Raw genomic sequence first — 16,040 nt, 5'->3', positions numbered from 1 at the left:
GTTACCCTTAATATTTGAAAACTGCCACTTTGAAAAGTAATTTCCAGGCAGAAATGAAGGGCATCCTGGACAGCACATAAGGGAGATAAATATGATAGTTTAAACAATAACGATAATTTAAAAAAATCAAATTCAGTATAAAAGAAACTTCCTTGTTCTCATGTGAAAATATTTTTTTAGGCAAACTTTTTTGGTACCAAGTGCACTTTGACATGCATGTCCGCACCCACACCCGGGAACACCTGTATTATTGCTCCCAGTGTCACTATTCTTCCATCACCAAAAACTGCCTTAAACGCCATGTAATTCAGAAACACAGTAACATCTTGCTGAAGTGTCCCACTGACGGCTGTGACTACTCGACTCCAGATAAATATAAGCTGCAGGCCCACCTTAAAGTTCACACAGAGCTGGTAAGTAGCAAGCCCGGAGCGGCCGCCCCTTGCTTCTTCAGTTCATGCCCATGGAGGTGACCCTGTTGGCAGGGGTGTCAGTACCCCACCCAGAACAGAGGGGCCCCTCTCCTGTGCCTCTAGCCTTGCAGAGCTTTCACCCCCCTCAGCCTCTTTCGCAGCAAGAGTCTCTGATATGTTGAAAAAGAGATCAGATTGAACAAATTGCATTCTCTGCAAATTTTTTTAGTATTGGAGAAAGTCTACAGAGGAAAAATCTGCAGACTAGAAGTGAAGCAAAAGTTTGGTGAGTGGCATTTCAAAGAATTACTAGTGACAGGGATAATAATAGCTGCCTGTAAGTGTTGTTGGGGGATTAAGTTGGATGATTGGATTGGATTAGGTCATTGTACAAGGAGCAATGTTTGGTAGGCCTTGTGAGTGCGGTGCGTGTTCATGACCACTGCTGTCACATGAATGTGTTTTTATTGTAAACACCGACAGAGTCTGGGAAGCACTTTTGTTTAAAAAGTGAGGTGCCAATCCAAGCTGCTTTTACTATTCACGATAGCTGTGTCTGGCTGGTTCTGTGGTGGTTGATCACGCAGCGCAAGGAGCGAATGTTCGTTTTTACAAGTTCTATAGTAAGTCAGAGAGGTGGACAGACACATCAGAGAATGATTTGAGCCTCCTTAAGATCATAAAGGAGCCACACCTGGGCCTGTGTGGCTGTTTTAATTGCATGGTGTTTTGTACTGTGGACAGCACAAAATGAGACTTCAGAAATTGGGTGTGCCACTGTGCTTTGTCTTGAAACCTGGCAGAAGAGGTATAGGAACCACTAAGAGTCTGGTGGTTTTCACTGAGGTGCAGTCAGGGTATTTGAGGAATCAGAGCGTGGCCTTGGATATTGGGACAGGACTCTAGTACTGCCTCCCACAGTCCCACAGACTCTGTGACCTTGGACAGTTCACTTGTCCTTTCTGAAGCTTGTAGCTTTTTGTATCATATACACTTAAAAATCCATGTTATATACATACTTAGGTGTATATGCACACACATGTGCACTGGTACATGTACACATGAGTGCACACATATGTACTCAGATGTACCTGTGCATATGTATACACTCACTGACTTCCTCTCATGTTCTCTCTCTTTCACCTCTTCCCCCCGCAACCCCTGCATCTCCATCTCTTCCCCCTCCCCTCCCTCTTTCCCCAGTGGCACATGGAGGCGTGTAGTTCCTGACTCCTCTGTCTTTACAGTTAGGTTGGCATTGTTTCTGCCTCTCTCAGGGTAGGTCACTGAGAAGATGGAATTCATTCATGTGACTTTTCTGGAAGGTTCCTGAGGTTGAGGTAGTGAGGCCAGTGCTAGGATAGGTTCTTGGGAGGAGAAGTCTTAGTGCTGGGAGAGACCAGGAAGCAGAAGGCTAGATTTTAACCCTGGTTCCTCTGTGTATCCTGTGTTTGGGATGAGCCCATAAGTCCCCCATGCCTCATTTTACTCCTGCAGGTACATGCTAAGTGTCAGAACAGTGCTGGTGTAGAGTATTTCTATCACGATCTTACTGCTTTGAAGCTAGCTGCTCTAGATTTAGAGGCTTTGAACCCAGCCTAAACACGTGACGAGAATGCGCGCACTTTTGACTGCAAGTTGACTGGTCAGCTTGGGTGTCCTCTTTTGTGCCACATTCAGAATTTGCCAGCTTGTTGTGTGTGCCCTGGGGCTTCTGGTCCAGACCAGTTATTTTCTTCCCCAGATGCTGGTGTGCATATCCCTGGGTGTTGGGGTCAGTACAGAGCATTAAGAAGCTTTAGCTTTGAATCTGTGTGCTTCAATTCTTATTGATCAACTGGCTGCTGTAGAATGCTATCCTTACACCATAACAGCTGTCACCTTCATTGGAATAGCTGTGGCTACTTGCAGGAGACCCCTGAGATGGGCCTTGCTGACCCAAGTTGACAGTCTCTCATAGAAGGGGAGGGTCTCTGGACCCCCATCTGATCTCTGTCACTCTTCTATACCTCCCAGTTGGCTATATATAATTCTGCCCTAATTGCAGGTGGCCTTAGGGTCTTTGGGAGGTGTTAGAATGTGTAGATTGTGGGAGGTTAAGGGAAGAAGGTGGAATTCCATCTATGCAGCTATGGGGAAGTCATCATCAGTTCTGGATTGAGACTTTGCCATAGTGTGGCTGTTTGGGGGTCACCCAAACTCCTGTAAGTAATCACTCTCCCGTGCTCTGTATGTAAGCCCAGTAAGCAAATTGGTTCCCCAAGTCAGACTTTTGTAGACTCATACTTTGGTTGTCATCAGAGCCCTGTAAGGAGTTCCCAGCAAGCTTGTCTTTCCATGGCAGTGAGCAAGGTATGCATCTTCCTTAACTTATCAGTAGCCACAGATGTGAAGCTCTGGGGACACAAACTTGGAGCAGAAGGACACAGGGTACTAGTTTTATCTTGTGGCTGTTTCCTTGTGCTTTTATTTAATTTTCATGTCTCCTCTAGGAATTGAGAGTTAGTTCCTCCTCTGCACAGGTGTCTTGTGCCTTAATCTGTCATGCAGCAACTTTGTCCCGCTACACCATCAATAAGGACAGACAGACTCGTTCCCTGACCTTATCACTGCTCCACGCTGTCCACTTGGTGCTGGAAGATCATTAGTCTTAGACCTGTTGTTCCTTTGAGAACCTCTTGGACACTTGCACGTCATCTGAAGGAGCCTGGTAGAGGTAGACTTTGTCCCTTGTAGACTGGGACTGCATGGTAGATACTCCCTTCAGCTGCATAGTGAATGTCTGCACATTGCTACACAAGTGCAGCATTCTGATATAGGAACATGGCTCAGTCAACCTCACCAAGGATACTGTCCTGCTCTTTATTAGCACTCATGTTTTCGTAGAAGCCCTTAAAGTTTAATTTAGATCTTTGCCCTCACTGATATTTGTAGTTCTCCCCATTGAGATGTTTCTGGGTTTTTTGAAACAAGGTCTCACTTTGTAGCCTATGCTAGCCTCAGACTTGTGGTAATCCCCCTGCCTCAGCCTCCGGTATCCGGTATTGTAGGTTGGAGCCAGCATGCCCAGCTCTACTGAAACATTCTTTAGGCGCATGAGCAGCTGCTGGTTCTGGAGTCGAGGCTTTGGCCTTTGCATGCAAGGCCTTGGGGTTCAAATATGAGTAATGCTTCCTACCCACAAAGTGCTCTTTGCCTTTTGTGGGATGAATAAGCCAACAGTGGTCGCTCTGTGGCAGTCGGGGGGAGAGTTAGCAAGGTCACCAACTGTCCCCCCGAAACACCCAGAGAGAATGAAGATGGGTGGTTCTGAGGTTCATAAGTAAATGTGGGTCAAGAAAGAGTGTGAAGAGAGAATGTCTAGTGGAACCCAGGGCAGAACCAACAGAAAACCTTCAGCTTCATGCCAGAGATTGACCTCAAGTGTTAATGCCATCACAGTAAAGAGTATCACTTATGCAAACTCCCAGGTTTTAGAATATGTGACTTTTTTGAGCCTGGGACTTATTTCTGTAATGAAATGGAAGGTGTCACATAGGGAAAAATCTTCTGTTGCCTATACATGCTTTCGACCTGATTGATAATGAAGGTCCTCTCTCTAAAATGTACTGGATCTGCAAGGAAAATTTCTTTTTTTTTTTAAATTAGTTTAAAAAATTTTTTTTAATAACTGCATGATTAGAAGAAACATTTCATTACAGCTTTAACATATTCAGTAACACACTCCAGAGCAAGAGTACATCTCTTTCACCGGTGACTATAAGTTTCTAGGTTCACATTTGAATTAATAGTTATACAATATTGAACTCAGTATAAGCTCTGTAAGACATAAAATTGAATGAGTTTTTACCCTGTAAAAAAGATCTCCATTTCATATTAGAATATATTGTTCCTTGCAGAAAGACTCATTGTTTTTGCTACTAATACTGAGATGTTGGTGCATACATCTCTAATCTGTATGTATCTATTACTAGTCATAATTGGTTGCACTTGGATCCTTGGCGTATGTCTATAAAGTCTTTTTTTAAAATTACATTACTAAGATGTAATTCACACACTATGAAGTTTGCTCTTTATTTTTATTTTATGTGTATAAATGATTTACCTACATGTATGTAAGGGCATTCGTGTCATGCAGTGCCTGAAGGAGGCCAGAAGAGGGCATCAGATCCACTGGAACTGGAGTTACAGATAATTGTTAGCTGCTATATGGATGCTGGGAACCAAACCTTGGTCCTCTGCAGCAGCAACCAGTGCTCTTAACTGCTGAGCCATCTCTGCAGCCCAGCCCCATAGTTTGTTCTTTTAAAGTGTGGAAGTCAACTGATTTTAATATATACATAGTTAGGTAACTTCTTAGCACAATTAATTTTAGAACATTTCTGTTTTCCCAAAAGGAATCTATTCTAGTACTGTAACCTGTCATCCCTCACTCCCCCTCCCTGAGCCCTTGACACTTTTTATCTCTGTGGGCTTACATCTCCTGGACATTTCATATTAAAGGAACCATAAAACACATGCGTGCATGTGTGTGTGCATGCCTGTACTTTGTTGCTAGTTTCTTTTAGTTCATCTGTGGGGTAGCAGGTTTCACACTTGGCTCCTTTTTATGGCTGGGTAATACTTCATCATGTGAGTTTTGCCTACCCTTCCATGAGTTGGTATACATTTAAAGGTGCATTTTTAGTGGTGAATGCATCAGAATGGAGCTTTCAATTTTGATGTCTTAAATGTATAGAATTTGAGTTAATTGTTGATGAAATCAGTTAAGAAATACATGAATGTTAAGTTTTAGAGGTTAGATGCTACGCTTTCCCCTAGAAAGTTTTCAAAACTTTGAAGCATCTGGGAAGAAGTCACCCATGTTCTTCACCACCACTCCCCCCATCCATGTTGGTAAGGCTTCTTCACTGTCTCCTTTCCTTCACTGTTGCTGACCTGACTCCTTCGTCACTTCTCATAAATAAATAAATAAACTTGGGAATTTAGAGGTGGAGGGCAGAGATCCAACCTCACAAAGACTGCTTGAGTTTTCTGAACTCTCCCCTTTCCCAGAAAATAGAGAGCATAGTTCTCTCCACTTCTGGATGTTGGTGAGTTCCAGGGAAATGGTGTGAGCCAAGGACTTTGGTCACTTACGAGCTGTCCAGGTCAGAGAGTGGTACTGTTCTTACTGGGAAAGTATGGGGAATGTAGTGGGTCCTGGCTTCCACCAAGGTGCTTGGTCTCTTTACCTGTGCCCTTGAGGAGGGCCCCAGAAATGTTATAAACCTGGCTGATATTTCACCTTTACTGCTTTGAGCACAGATTTCCATGCAAATCAAAAATTAAGGGTATTTAAAAATGAGAATCCTTCACCTCCAAATAAGTCTGTATGTCTCGGTCCGTTCTTGTTGCTTTAGATTATTTGCCAGTTTCTGTGACTCTGACACTGTTTCATAGCTAAGGACACAGGTAGTATCCTGCTCATCTAGTGTGGTTTCTTCCCACACCTCATCACTAAGCCTGTGGTGTTGGCTCATAGTGAAGGAATGCATGGTCATCCCTTGGTATCCAGGAGAATTGGTCCAAGAACCTCCTTGATAACCAAATTCTAAGGATGCTCAAGACCCCCATATAAAATGGTATAGGTCTTAGTTTTGGTTTCTGTTGCTGTGATAAAATACTGACAAAAGCAGTTTTATGGGAGAAAGGGTTCATTCAGCTCCAGTTCCAGGCTGCAGTCCATCATTGCTGGGAAGTCAAGGCTTTGGGAACTTGACACAGCTAGTGACATCCATAGTCACATGCAGAGAGAGAATACATGCTTGCATGCTTACTACTCAGCTCACTTTCTCCACTTTCGCAGTCCAGACCCAAGCCCAGGGAACTGTTGCTGTCCTCAGTGGGCTGAGTCTTCCCAAATCAATCTAAGTAATCAAGACAGTCCTCCATAGACATGTCCACAGGCCAGCATGATCTAGACAGACCCTCATTGAGACCCTCTTTCTAGGTGATTCTAGACTGTGGCAAGTTGACCCTTAGAAAACTAATCATCACAACAGTATAATATTGCACATACCCTGTGAACATGCTCCTGTATGCTTTAAGTCTTTTCGATGCCACTTATAATACTTAGCACAATGTAATCTATGCTAGTAGTTGTTAAAGCTGTCTTGTTTATGGGATGATGAGTGGCTTTTGAGTATTTTTGATTCCTGGTTGGTTGAATCTGCAGGTGATGAAGCCATGGGTACACAGAACTGACTGAATTGGCATCAGATAAATTGGGGACCTTGCAAAGGTGTTTAGCTGTTGCCTTTTGAAACACTTTCTTTTTTTCTTTTCTTTTTTTTTTTTTTTACTATTGTTAAAAGTGTGAAGAGGAGACTTGAGAAAACATGATTTTAGTCAAATCCAAGGGAGCTTTGAGTTTTGATGTACTCAGTTTCAATCCCAAATCCATCTTTGAGTTTGGGGCAAATTGCTTAGCCCCCTTGAACATCAGTTTTCTCTTTTAAAATGGAGATAAAGTACTTCCTTCACCTCTCAAGATTGTAAGGATTAAATTAGGAAATAGGTGCAGAATGCCTAGGTCGGTATTCTTTGCATGGGTCATGATCCACTAAAAGGATATGAGAACAGTTCAGTGAGTCATCTTAGAGAAGTAGAACAGACTGAAATAGAACCTGTCAGTAGTGTTCACCTCCACACACAGAAAGGGTCACTTTCTGAGGTCTTTGTTTCAGTGTTACCTGCTCCTGGGTCAGTATTGCCGGGTGCTGCCAAGTGGCTGAACCTTATCAGCAGATTCCCAAAGCCCACTTCGAGTCATGACCCCACTGCAAGTTATGACAGAAGCAGAAAGCCAGGAATCTCATCCCTAACAAACGATACCGTGAACCTGGCATTCAGGGAGGTCAACAGTTGAATCACTTAGGTCAATACCTTCTACATTTATTTTACAGGAACCCAGTTCAGCCACCTGACAGGATCCCTAGCAATACTGATAAACTCATCTTCCAGTGAGGCGTAGGCCAGAGGAGGTCACCCTAGAGTGGGGAACTAGGCTCCTAGCCTCAGACAGGTGCTCCTCCTGTATCCCATGCCATGGCTGCAGTTTCATGCAGACACCCCCTTCTTTTTGAGGACCCCAGTGACTTGAAGGCATCTCTATTGGAGCAGACGACTCCAAGGGTTAAACTCTTCCCAACTCTGTGACTAGCATTCTTGCATCCCCTGCCTTTGCCAGGAGCTCTTTAAACCATGGTTCTCTTTACGTTTGCCAAGTGTGTTTGGGTTTCATCTCTGGCAAGACACTGAGGTTTTAAAAAAGAAATAAACGAGTCCTAAGTGTCCGCTCTTCTCCCAGCCCCGCTCTATCCCTGTCTGCATCCTTCTGACAATCTTCAAAGGCATCAAGAAACAGGGCCCTTGATAAGCTCTAAGATAAATTGCTTTCAGACTATCAGGCATTAAAAGAAGAAAAATCAAACAGCAAGGACTCAGGGGAGCTCAGTATAAACGCCTTTAAAGCCCTCTGAATGCCTCCATCAGCTCTAATGACAAGGGCAGCTAGGGCAGAGTTGGGAGAGCTCATCTAGGATGTGGGAGGAATGGCACTGTGAGCCTAAGGCCAAGGACAGGGGAGGAGAGGGGCAGGAGCACACTGAGAAGCCCAAGGTTATGTCACCTGGGGAAGTTTTTTGGAATTGGCTGGCTGGGGGTCCATGGCACTTTTGTTCCAGCTGCCTGGGCTGTCCACATCTGACTTGACAGATTATGGCTTGGTCCCAGGTGTTCAATAGGATATTGTTAGACTGTGAGGCTTTTCACAGGGACTTGTGCTTTGTAATATAAAGCACTCTTTTTCCTAAGTGTGCTCTGGGGCACATCAGTCCCTAAGGAGCTATTCTGTATTAGCAAGGAGATATGACCCACAGAGGAATTTGGGACATGCTCATCCGGATCCCCCTCTTGGATATTCTTAGGGTACATTAGCTCATGACAGGTCAATGTTTCAGGTGGAGTTTCTTTCCTTTTTTTTTTTTTTTTAAAGCTTTCAGAATTTCACAAAACATTTCCCACTCAAATCCAGACTGCCCTCCCCAACCCATGCCTCTCCCATTCTCCCTCCCACCAAACCCTATGCACTCTGCCATATATGCTGAGTCCTATTCATTCAGGTGTTTGTACCCAAATGTCCTTCAGTTTAAGTGTGTCCACTGAAGTCTAGTCAGCCCATCCAGTGGTCTTATGTAAGTCATACTCTCCCTTACCCACCAGTCTCAAATGGTTTTCAATCTAATGTGGGCCTGACACCTATTTTTCATCTCCCCTTTGGGCCTTGTTTAATTGAGCTGACATGGGGCCCGCATTCAATGCCACCACTGCCACAGGCTCACATAAGCAAGCCTCCAGTGGCCTGGAGCCTCAGGTGGAGTTTCTCAGTAAGAGTGCTCACACCGTGGCAGTGGGGTCTCATGTAGGCGAGTGGCCAGGCTGCTGTCTGAGCATTCAGTGCACCCCCTGTTATCTTTCTCCTGTGACTCTACAAAGCAGACAGTCACTGTTTATAGATGATGAAGTGAGGCTCCAAGAGGAAATCATTTGCACTGAGTTTGCTAACTAAAAAGTAGTGAGACCTGGATTGAACTTGGGGGCTCTGAGTTCTGAGTCTCACTCTTGTGGGCAAGACTCTAGAGGTCAAGAGCCAGACTCTTGGATATCCAGCTCTATTCTCTGTGGACATGTGACCTGGAGCAGACCTGTAAAGATCCCTGGAAGTATGGCACGTAAAGCACTTATATCCAGGTAGTTTGTAAGAGATTGTACACATTTTGCTGTTACTACGTGGAAGTGTGGGTGCGCTCTAAAGACTGCATTCAGTTACCTGAACGTGGGGCGCTTGCTGTGATGCTGAGCTCCTGGGTGGAAATGAGTCCTCCTGTGTATTCCATGGCACATGGACTATGCCAGAGTCCTCCAGAACACATAACACATGACATTGTCTTGCCAATCGTGATTCCATCCGAGGTCTGCAGACTGGAAGACTGAGATCGGTTTCTCGGCAGGCAGGCCTACTTCCAACTCTTAGGGCTGTGAGGGGTACCCTGCTGCAGGCCTCTTTCTTGGCTCTGGTGATTTGTCGGCATTCTTTAGCATTCCTTGTCTTGTAGATGCATCACCCTCACTTTTGCCTTCATCTTCGCCTGCAGTTCTCCCTGTGTATCTGTGTACAGATTCCCCCTTATAAGGGCATCCATCATACTGACTTAGCATCCATCCTAGTTACCTCATCTTATCTGGATCACTTCTGTAGAGAACCTGTCTCTAATTGAGGTCGCATTCTGAGTATACTGGAGGTTAGTATTCCAAAGTATGAATTTTGGGGATGATACAGTTCAACCTGCAGCTCTTGGGAAAACTTGATGTGGAATAGCTCTGAAGTGAGCTCTGAAAAGAAAGGGCAAGCAGTAGCTACTACCAGGTCTTTCAGAGAGCTGCTTCATAGTTGAGGGTGGGACACTGTGGGGACCTGAGCTGACCCCAACACCAGCATCAGAGCAGAATGGACTCCCTGATTGCATCACAGACTCCTGGTCTTGGAGAGGCAGAAGCGCCCTGGCTGGCCATCTGCAGGTATATTTCCAACACTGACCCTTCCTTTCAGACTTCAGACTCATCACAGTGGGCCTCAGTTCATAGTGTGAACATGAATGCTTTTCTTTTGTAAGTGCTTGTGGGTCTCAAGTCACATGTGAAAAAGCTCAATGCAAGGTATGTTTTGAGTGGTAAGGATGACATGTGCTGTTGGGTGTGGTGCAGCCCTCGTCTGTGTGTGGGAACAATGGCTTTGTGACTTTGCCCTTCTCCCACTTCCCTAGGGCTCTCACCCCTGAGTTTCACGAGGCTGATTCCATCCTCTACTGTTGAGTTCCCCAGGATATATAGGGCTCGGGGGAGGCTGTTTATTAAGTGTTTGGAAGGAGGAACTGTGTGTCTGGTTTGGATGAGGCTGTTGCTACTGATTGTGGTGGTGGTGGTGGTGGTAGTGATAGTGTTAGTGGTGGTGACAGTATTATAGTAGTGGTGGTGATGGTAGTGTCTTGGTGGTGGTGATGATGATAGTGGTGATGGTGTTTGATAGTGGTATTGATAGTTTCAGCGGGAGTGGTAGTAGTGGTGATGATAATGGTAGTAAGGATAGTGGTGGTGGTAGTTTTGGTAGTTTCAGTGGTGGTAGTGATGGTGGTGATAATGATGATGGTGGTGATGATGGTGACTGTGGTGGTGATAGTAATTACTTTCCTATAGAACTTAGACTTAAGATAGTCAATCAATTATTTTTTTCTTTCTATTAAGGACAAAAGGAGTTATTCTTGTCCAGTGTGTGAAAAATCTTTCTCAGAAGATCGATTGATAAAGTCACATATCAAGACCAATCATCCCGGTAAGGCTACGGATTTTAAAATAGAAAATGAATTTTAAATTGCTTATGTTTATTTTAAAATACAGCACTGTATGTCAGCAGCACCATGCAGGAATGAGGCAGGAAGACATGAATGAATTCAGTATTTAAAGTACTGTACCCTTGGAGAAGCACTGTGGCTAACTTGGCCTGCCACACACTGTGGCACGCTGACCACTTGCTCTCCAGCCCCAGTCATTTTTGCCACCACGGGATCTTCGAGGTGGGCCAGGCAGAGCGGACATGAGCATTCCGTGTTATGTCAATGAGCAGTAAGCTGCATGCAGTTTTCTCTTTGTCCCTGCCTTTTTAAAAATTTTGTGTCTGTCCTAATGTAAGGGAATTGACTCACTGGCTATTAGCAGTGAACGTGAAGGAAAATACAGCAGTGTGGACAGCTCCTTCAGAGAGTACGCCGAGCCTTGAGACTTTGTCAGTGTGACAGAGAGTACACCGAGTCTTGAGCCTTCGTCAGTGTGGGAACCCATGGTTTTGTGATTTACTGAAAGACCCTGTTCCATTCTTCCTGTGCTGTCCTGTGTCCTAAGTGACTGGTGGTCCAGTGTGAGCTGAAGACAGCATTTAAAACCACCTGCCTTTGCCCGCGAAGAGGTGAAAAGCATTCCTTTGTCATTATTTAAACTTTTTTATTATGGAAAACCCCAAACACACAGACAAGCATGGAGCCCCGTGCATCCACAGCCCAGCTTCTGTGGTTCTGATTTCGTACTCTCTTACATGCATTACCTATAAGAAACAGTGCTAACACTGATTCCTATTGCTGCCTAGTATATGCCCATTTAAAATTGCCCCAGTTAGCCAAGTTTTTCTGTTTTTTTTGTTTGTTTGTTTTGACAGTTGGCTTGTTTGAATTGAGGTGCAGTATTGTTATTTAGTGATTATACCACTGCGTTCCCTGTTCCTTACAGTCCCTCAGGCCTCTGTCTTTTCTCCATACCACTGTCTTCTGGGAGAAACTGAGTCACTCTTGATAGAAAGTCCCATGTTGCACATTTGTCTGGTTATTGCCTTGTAGCTTTTCTGTATTCTGCACATTGTTAACAGGTATTTAGATCTACAACACGATCAGATTTAGGTTTAACTGTCATGCTGTCTCATGACACTGTGAGACGCATCCTGGTTGTCTCCCAAGATCTGCAGCTGTCTTCTCAAGGCTTATGTGCTCCCAGCCTGAGCAGAGTACCTTCGCCTCCTCTGATTGCCACCCTGCTTTTCTGCCAGAGGTCTCCATGAGCACCATTTCTGAGGTTCTTGGGAGAAGGGTACAGCTCAAAGGGCTAATTGGAAAGCGAGCCATGAAATGCCCATACTGTGATTTCTATTTCATGAAGAATGGCTCAGACCTTCAGCGTCATATCTGGGCTCATGAGGGTGAGTAGTTATCTTTCTACCGGGAGCATCTTTTTAATTGTGTGCTTGGATGGTTTATTCTGGGAATACATTAGGAGGAGCCTATCTTCTAATAGGCTTCTGTCTCCTGTAGTTAGGATTTCTTGTTGACATAGAGATGTGTCCACCAACCAGCTAAGATCAGAGAACTAAACCATGACTTCTTTAGTTGCATTTATGGTGGATGGAGGTCGTACCTCTTCCTAGGTCTGGTTGTAATTGTAGTGAAATAGACCACCATACTTTCCTTATAGGAAAACCCATATCCTGAGAATAGGGAAGCCCATGTCTTACTCTGGGTGTTGGCTTATGGTGGCCCACCACCATGCACTGCATGCAGCTGGTGTAGTGTTTCCTCCAGCATGGCCACACCTCTAAGACCTCCAAAAAAAGCATCACCAACTGGGGACAAAATATCCAAATACTTGGAGCCTGTGGGGGACATTCTCATTCAAACCATCATAGTGGTCAAGAAATAGCTTTGGGATGTACTGCTATGGCTGTTCTAAATACTGGCTCTTGGTGGGTAAAAGTGAGAGACCTTTAAGTTAGCAGTCTTGAGAATAGTTCAATGCCAAGACACTACTGCAGGGTGTGAGTTGTTAGCCCCACAACAACAACCAGTGTTTTATGGCTCTGTTTATTTTATGAAATGAAATGTTTTCACACTTGATCCTGAGTGCCTGACCCCATTGATTTTTGCAGTGACCGTTGGAGGCTTTAATTTATTTAGTTCAACTCAGTTCAGTTGAATTTAATGACTACTTTGTAAGTTGAGCAGGGTGCCTGTCTTCAAGGAGTTCCCAGATTCTAGGGAGGGGCAGAGGTGAGCAACTTCCTGTAATGTGCAAGAGTGTTGCAGTAGTAGAGAGATACAAACTTGGGGAGTGATGATGGGCACCCAGGAAAGTCAGAAGCCATAGGATGGAGGACCTTGACTGGCCCTGCTATCCCTGTGGGGTGGAACAAAGAGATGGGCCTGGCACGGAAAGGGTGGGGCATATTTGGGCTGAGCAAGTGCACTGCTTTGTTCAGGTGGATATTTTACACGATACTGTCTGTTCCTCTGGATCCCCACATGCATATGCACATATGTGTATAAATATATGTATACATTTTCCTCCCTGGTAGGTGTGAAGCCCTTCAAATGTTCTTTATGTGAATATGCAACTCGTAGCAAGAGCAACCTCAAGGCTCATATGAATCGCCACAGCACCGAGAAGACCCATCTATGTGACATGTGTGGCAAGAAATTCAAATCTAAAGGAACACTGAAAAGTCACAAGCTCCTTCATACATCTGATGGTGAGTCCCCCAGCTCCTGTAAATGAGTGCCTGGAAGCTGGTATGCCAGTCCAGCAGAGACTGTCCATGCCCCCGACAGCAGGAAAGCACTGTTTTGTAGGGTGGATGCTCTAAAAGAGCACAGAGTACTGTCCTGTGTCTCTAAACTGTGTTCCAAATCAAGCAGTACTTCTCTCATAACATGTGCTGCATAAACCATTTTGGGATATGTAAGCATGTGCCAGGGGGCAGGGAGAGAGAAGCTTCTGAAGGGAGTGGGATCTCTTCATGCATGGTTCTGGAAGCTTCGATCCTCTGCAGCCCTCCATCTCACCGTGAGCCTAAAGATCATAAGGATGACTGTGGTCACTCTGGTCTGATATTTTGGGTTGATGCTTTTATCATTTAAGCTACCCTAGAGTTCCTGTGTTGAGTTCACAGTGATGTTCAGCATATAATATAAACATGATTAGTTATTGTTTTGTGTGAGCCTTGAAGGTAGGTTCTAGGGGCAACACACCCATAAGGACTAGTTCCAGTTTCAAGAGGTTGTAATCTACATGGGGAGAACATACTGGCAGGTAAGTATTTGAAGGTGAGTGCCTAGGTAGAGGAGGCTTAGGAGCCTGCAGGCCAAGGAAGGAAGTTTTGATGGGTGGTGTGCCCACATTATCCATTAAGCCTTCTGGTATGGGCTCCACAGAGGGAAAGAATTTTGAGGATCACAGGTAGTCAAACCATATAAGATCTTACGCAGTTTTGAACTTACTTAGAAACTGTGATTGTGGGAGGGACTTATGATTGCTTCATATAATAAGATAATAAAGCTTCTTGATATGTTGTTTCAGAATAATTAGATATGAAAATTAAAGTTTAAGTAGATGTCAAAGTAACTTCTGTAGTGTTTTTATTTCTGGAGCTTGGGGGATGATGTGTCTATCATGTCCTGCCTCTGTGATGTACATGTCCTGGGAGCTGGCCGTACTGGTTGTGTGCTGGCTGCTTTCTTGGCAAGAATTAGACTGAACTTGAGGGGCTCAGTGGGAAAGGCTAGTTTGAGACTCATTAGAATTAGGATCAGGGATGCTGAACTGATGAAGCCACAACCACGGCTGTAATTGAAGAATAATCCACACTCAGAATGAAAGATACCTGGGCTGGAGTGTGGCTCAGTGGTGGAGCGCTTGCTTAGCGTGCTTTGGATCCTAGGTTTAAACCCCAACACTGCAGACAGTATGATTAGCCTTCATACAGGAAGTGCTGAAAACATGGGGCTGCTATTAATATTTCACCTTGTTGAGCAGTGGCCCTACTGCCTTGCCCCTTGAGCCTTTTTGGAAAACTGTGTTTTTTCACATCACCCTGTTTCTCTCCAAAGTCCGAGGATTGAAGAGCCATAGCAGTTTTGCCTGTCCTCTGGGTTGTGGCAGCAGCATTAGGAGGGCATTCAAAGGGACTTGGCAGGAGAGGAGTACAGTGGCCTCAAAATTGACTCTGCCTCTGGGTCCAGTCTGTGGAAAGCCATCCACTCGGGCAGACCCTGGCCAACTGATTTGCATGTGGAGGGAGGGGAACAATGTGAGCAGTGTAGTCAAAGTAGTAAAATGGTCTCCCTACATAGGTGTGGCCTAGCAGACATCATGCAGTGTTCCCACAACAGAGCCACAGAAATTTGTACTGTTTTTCTTCATACATTTTCCCCTAACACTTTTGGGAAATTCATTATACTCGAAAATGAACAGGCAATGCCTTAGTTTTTCCTGGATTTTTTTCTTTTCTTTTTTTTTTTTTTTTTTAAGGTTTTATTTATTTATTTATTTATATTTAATTTTGGTCTTTTTGAGACAGAGTGTCCCTGCATTCCAAGCTTTCAATAAAATTGGCTGTAAAATTTTAGGTTTACAGTTGAATTAATATGGTTATACAATATTGTACTCAGTATAAAACCTATAAGACATAAAATTAAATGAGGTTTTAACCTTTAAAAAAGATCTCCATTTCATTATTAAAATACAGAGTTTCATGCAGAAACTTCATTTTTAATGCTATTGATATTAAGGTGTTTGCACATGCGTTTCTAATCTCTATATATCAGATCATTACTAGTCACAGTCAGTTACTTTCTGAGCTCCTTGGCATCTGGGCATGGATATAAAGTCATCAGGTAGATTTCAATGATGTTTGTCACATCTACTAATTATTAAGGAGCAGATTTTTATGCTTTGAAGATTATTTTTTTAATCATTATACTTTAAAAAATTTTTAATAACTACATGATTAGAAACTTTTCACTACAGCTTTAAAATATTCAATAACACACTCCAAAGCAGCGGTACATCTCTTTCACAAGTGGGTGCAAGTTTCTAGGTTGACAGTTGAATTAATACAGTTATACAATATTGAACTCAGTATTAGCTCTGTAAGACATAAAATTGGACGAGTTTTTAAACTTTTAAAAAGGTCTCCATTTCATATTAGAATAC

General features: G+C 43.9%; 1 protein-coding gene across 2 annotated transcripts in view; it reads left to right on the top strand.

The window, feature by feature from the left end:
• Positions 1-16,040, top strand: part of Zfat (zinc finger and AT-hook domain containing) — a 185,856-nt gene that overhangs the window by 55,631 nt on the left and 114,185 nt on the right. For both annotated transcript variants that reach the window (XM_017800788.2, XM_008843705.2), the window contains exons 6-9: positions 181-413; positions 10,758-10,845; positions 12,106-12,255; positions 13,405-13,578. In XM_017800788.2, the coding sequence (XP_017656277.1) occupies positions 181-413; positions 10,758-10,845; positions 12,106-12,255; positions 13,405-13,578 (645 nt within the window). The remainder of the gene's footprint in view (positions 1-180; positions 414-10,757; positions 10,846-12,105; positions 12,256-13,404; positions 13,579-16,040) is intronic.

Source organism: Nannospalax galili, unplaced genomic scaffold, assembly GCF_000622305.1.
Source record: "Nannospalax galili isolate Female #2095 unplaced genomic scaffold, S.galili_v1.0 scaffold662, whole genome shotgun sequence".
Lineage (NCBI taxonomy): Eukaryota > Metazoa > Chordata > Mammalia > Rodentia > Spalacidae > Nannospalax > Nannospalax galili.
This window is presented reverse-complemented; position numbering and strand designations above follow the sequence as displayed.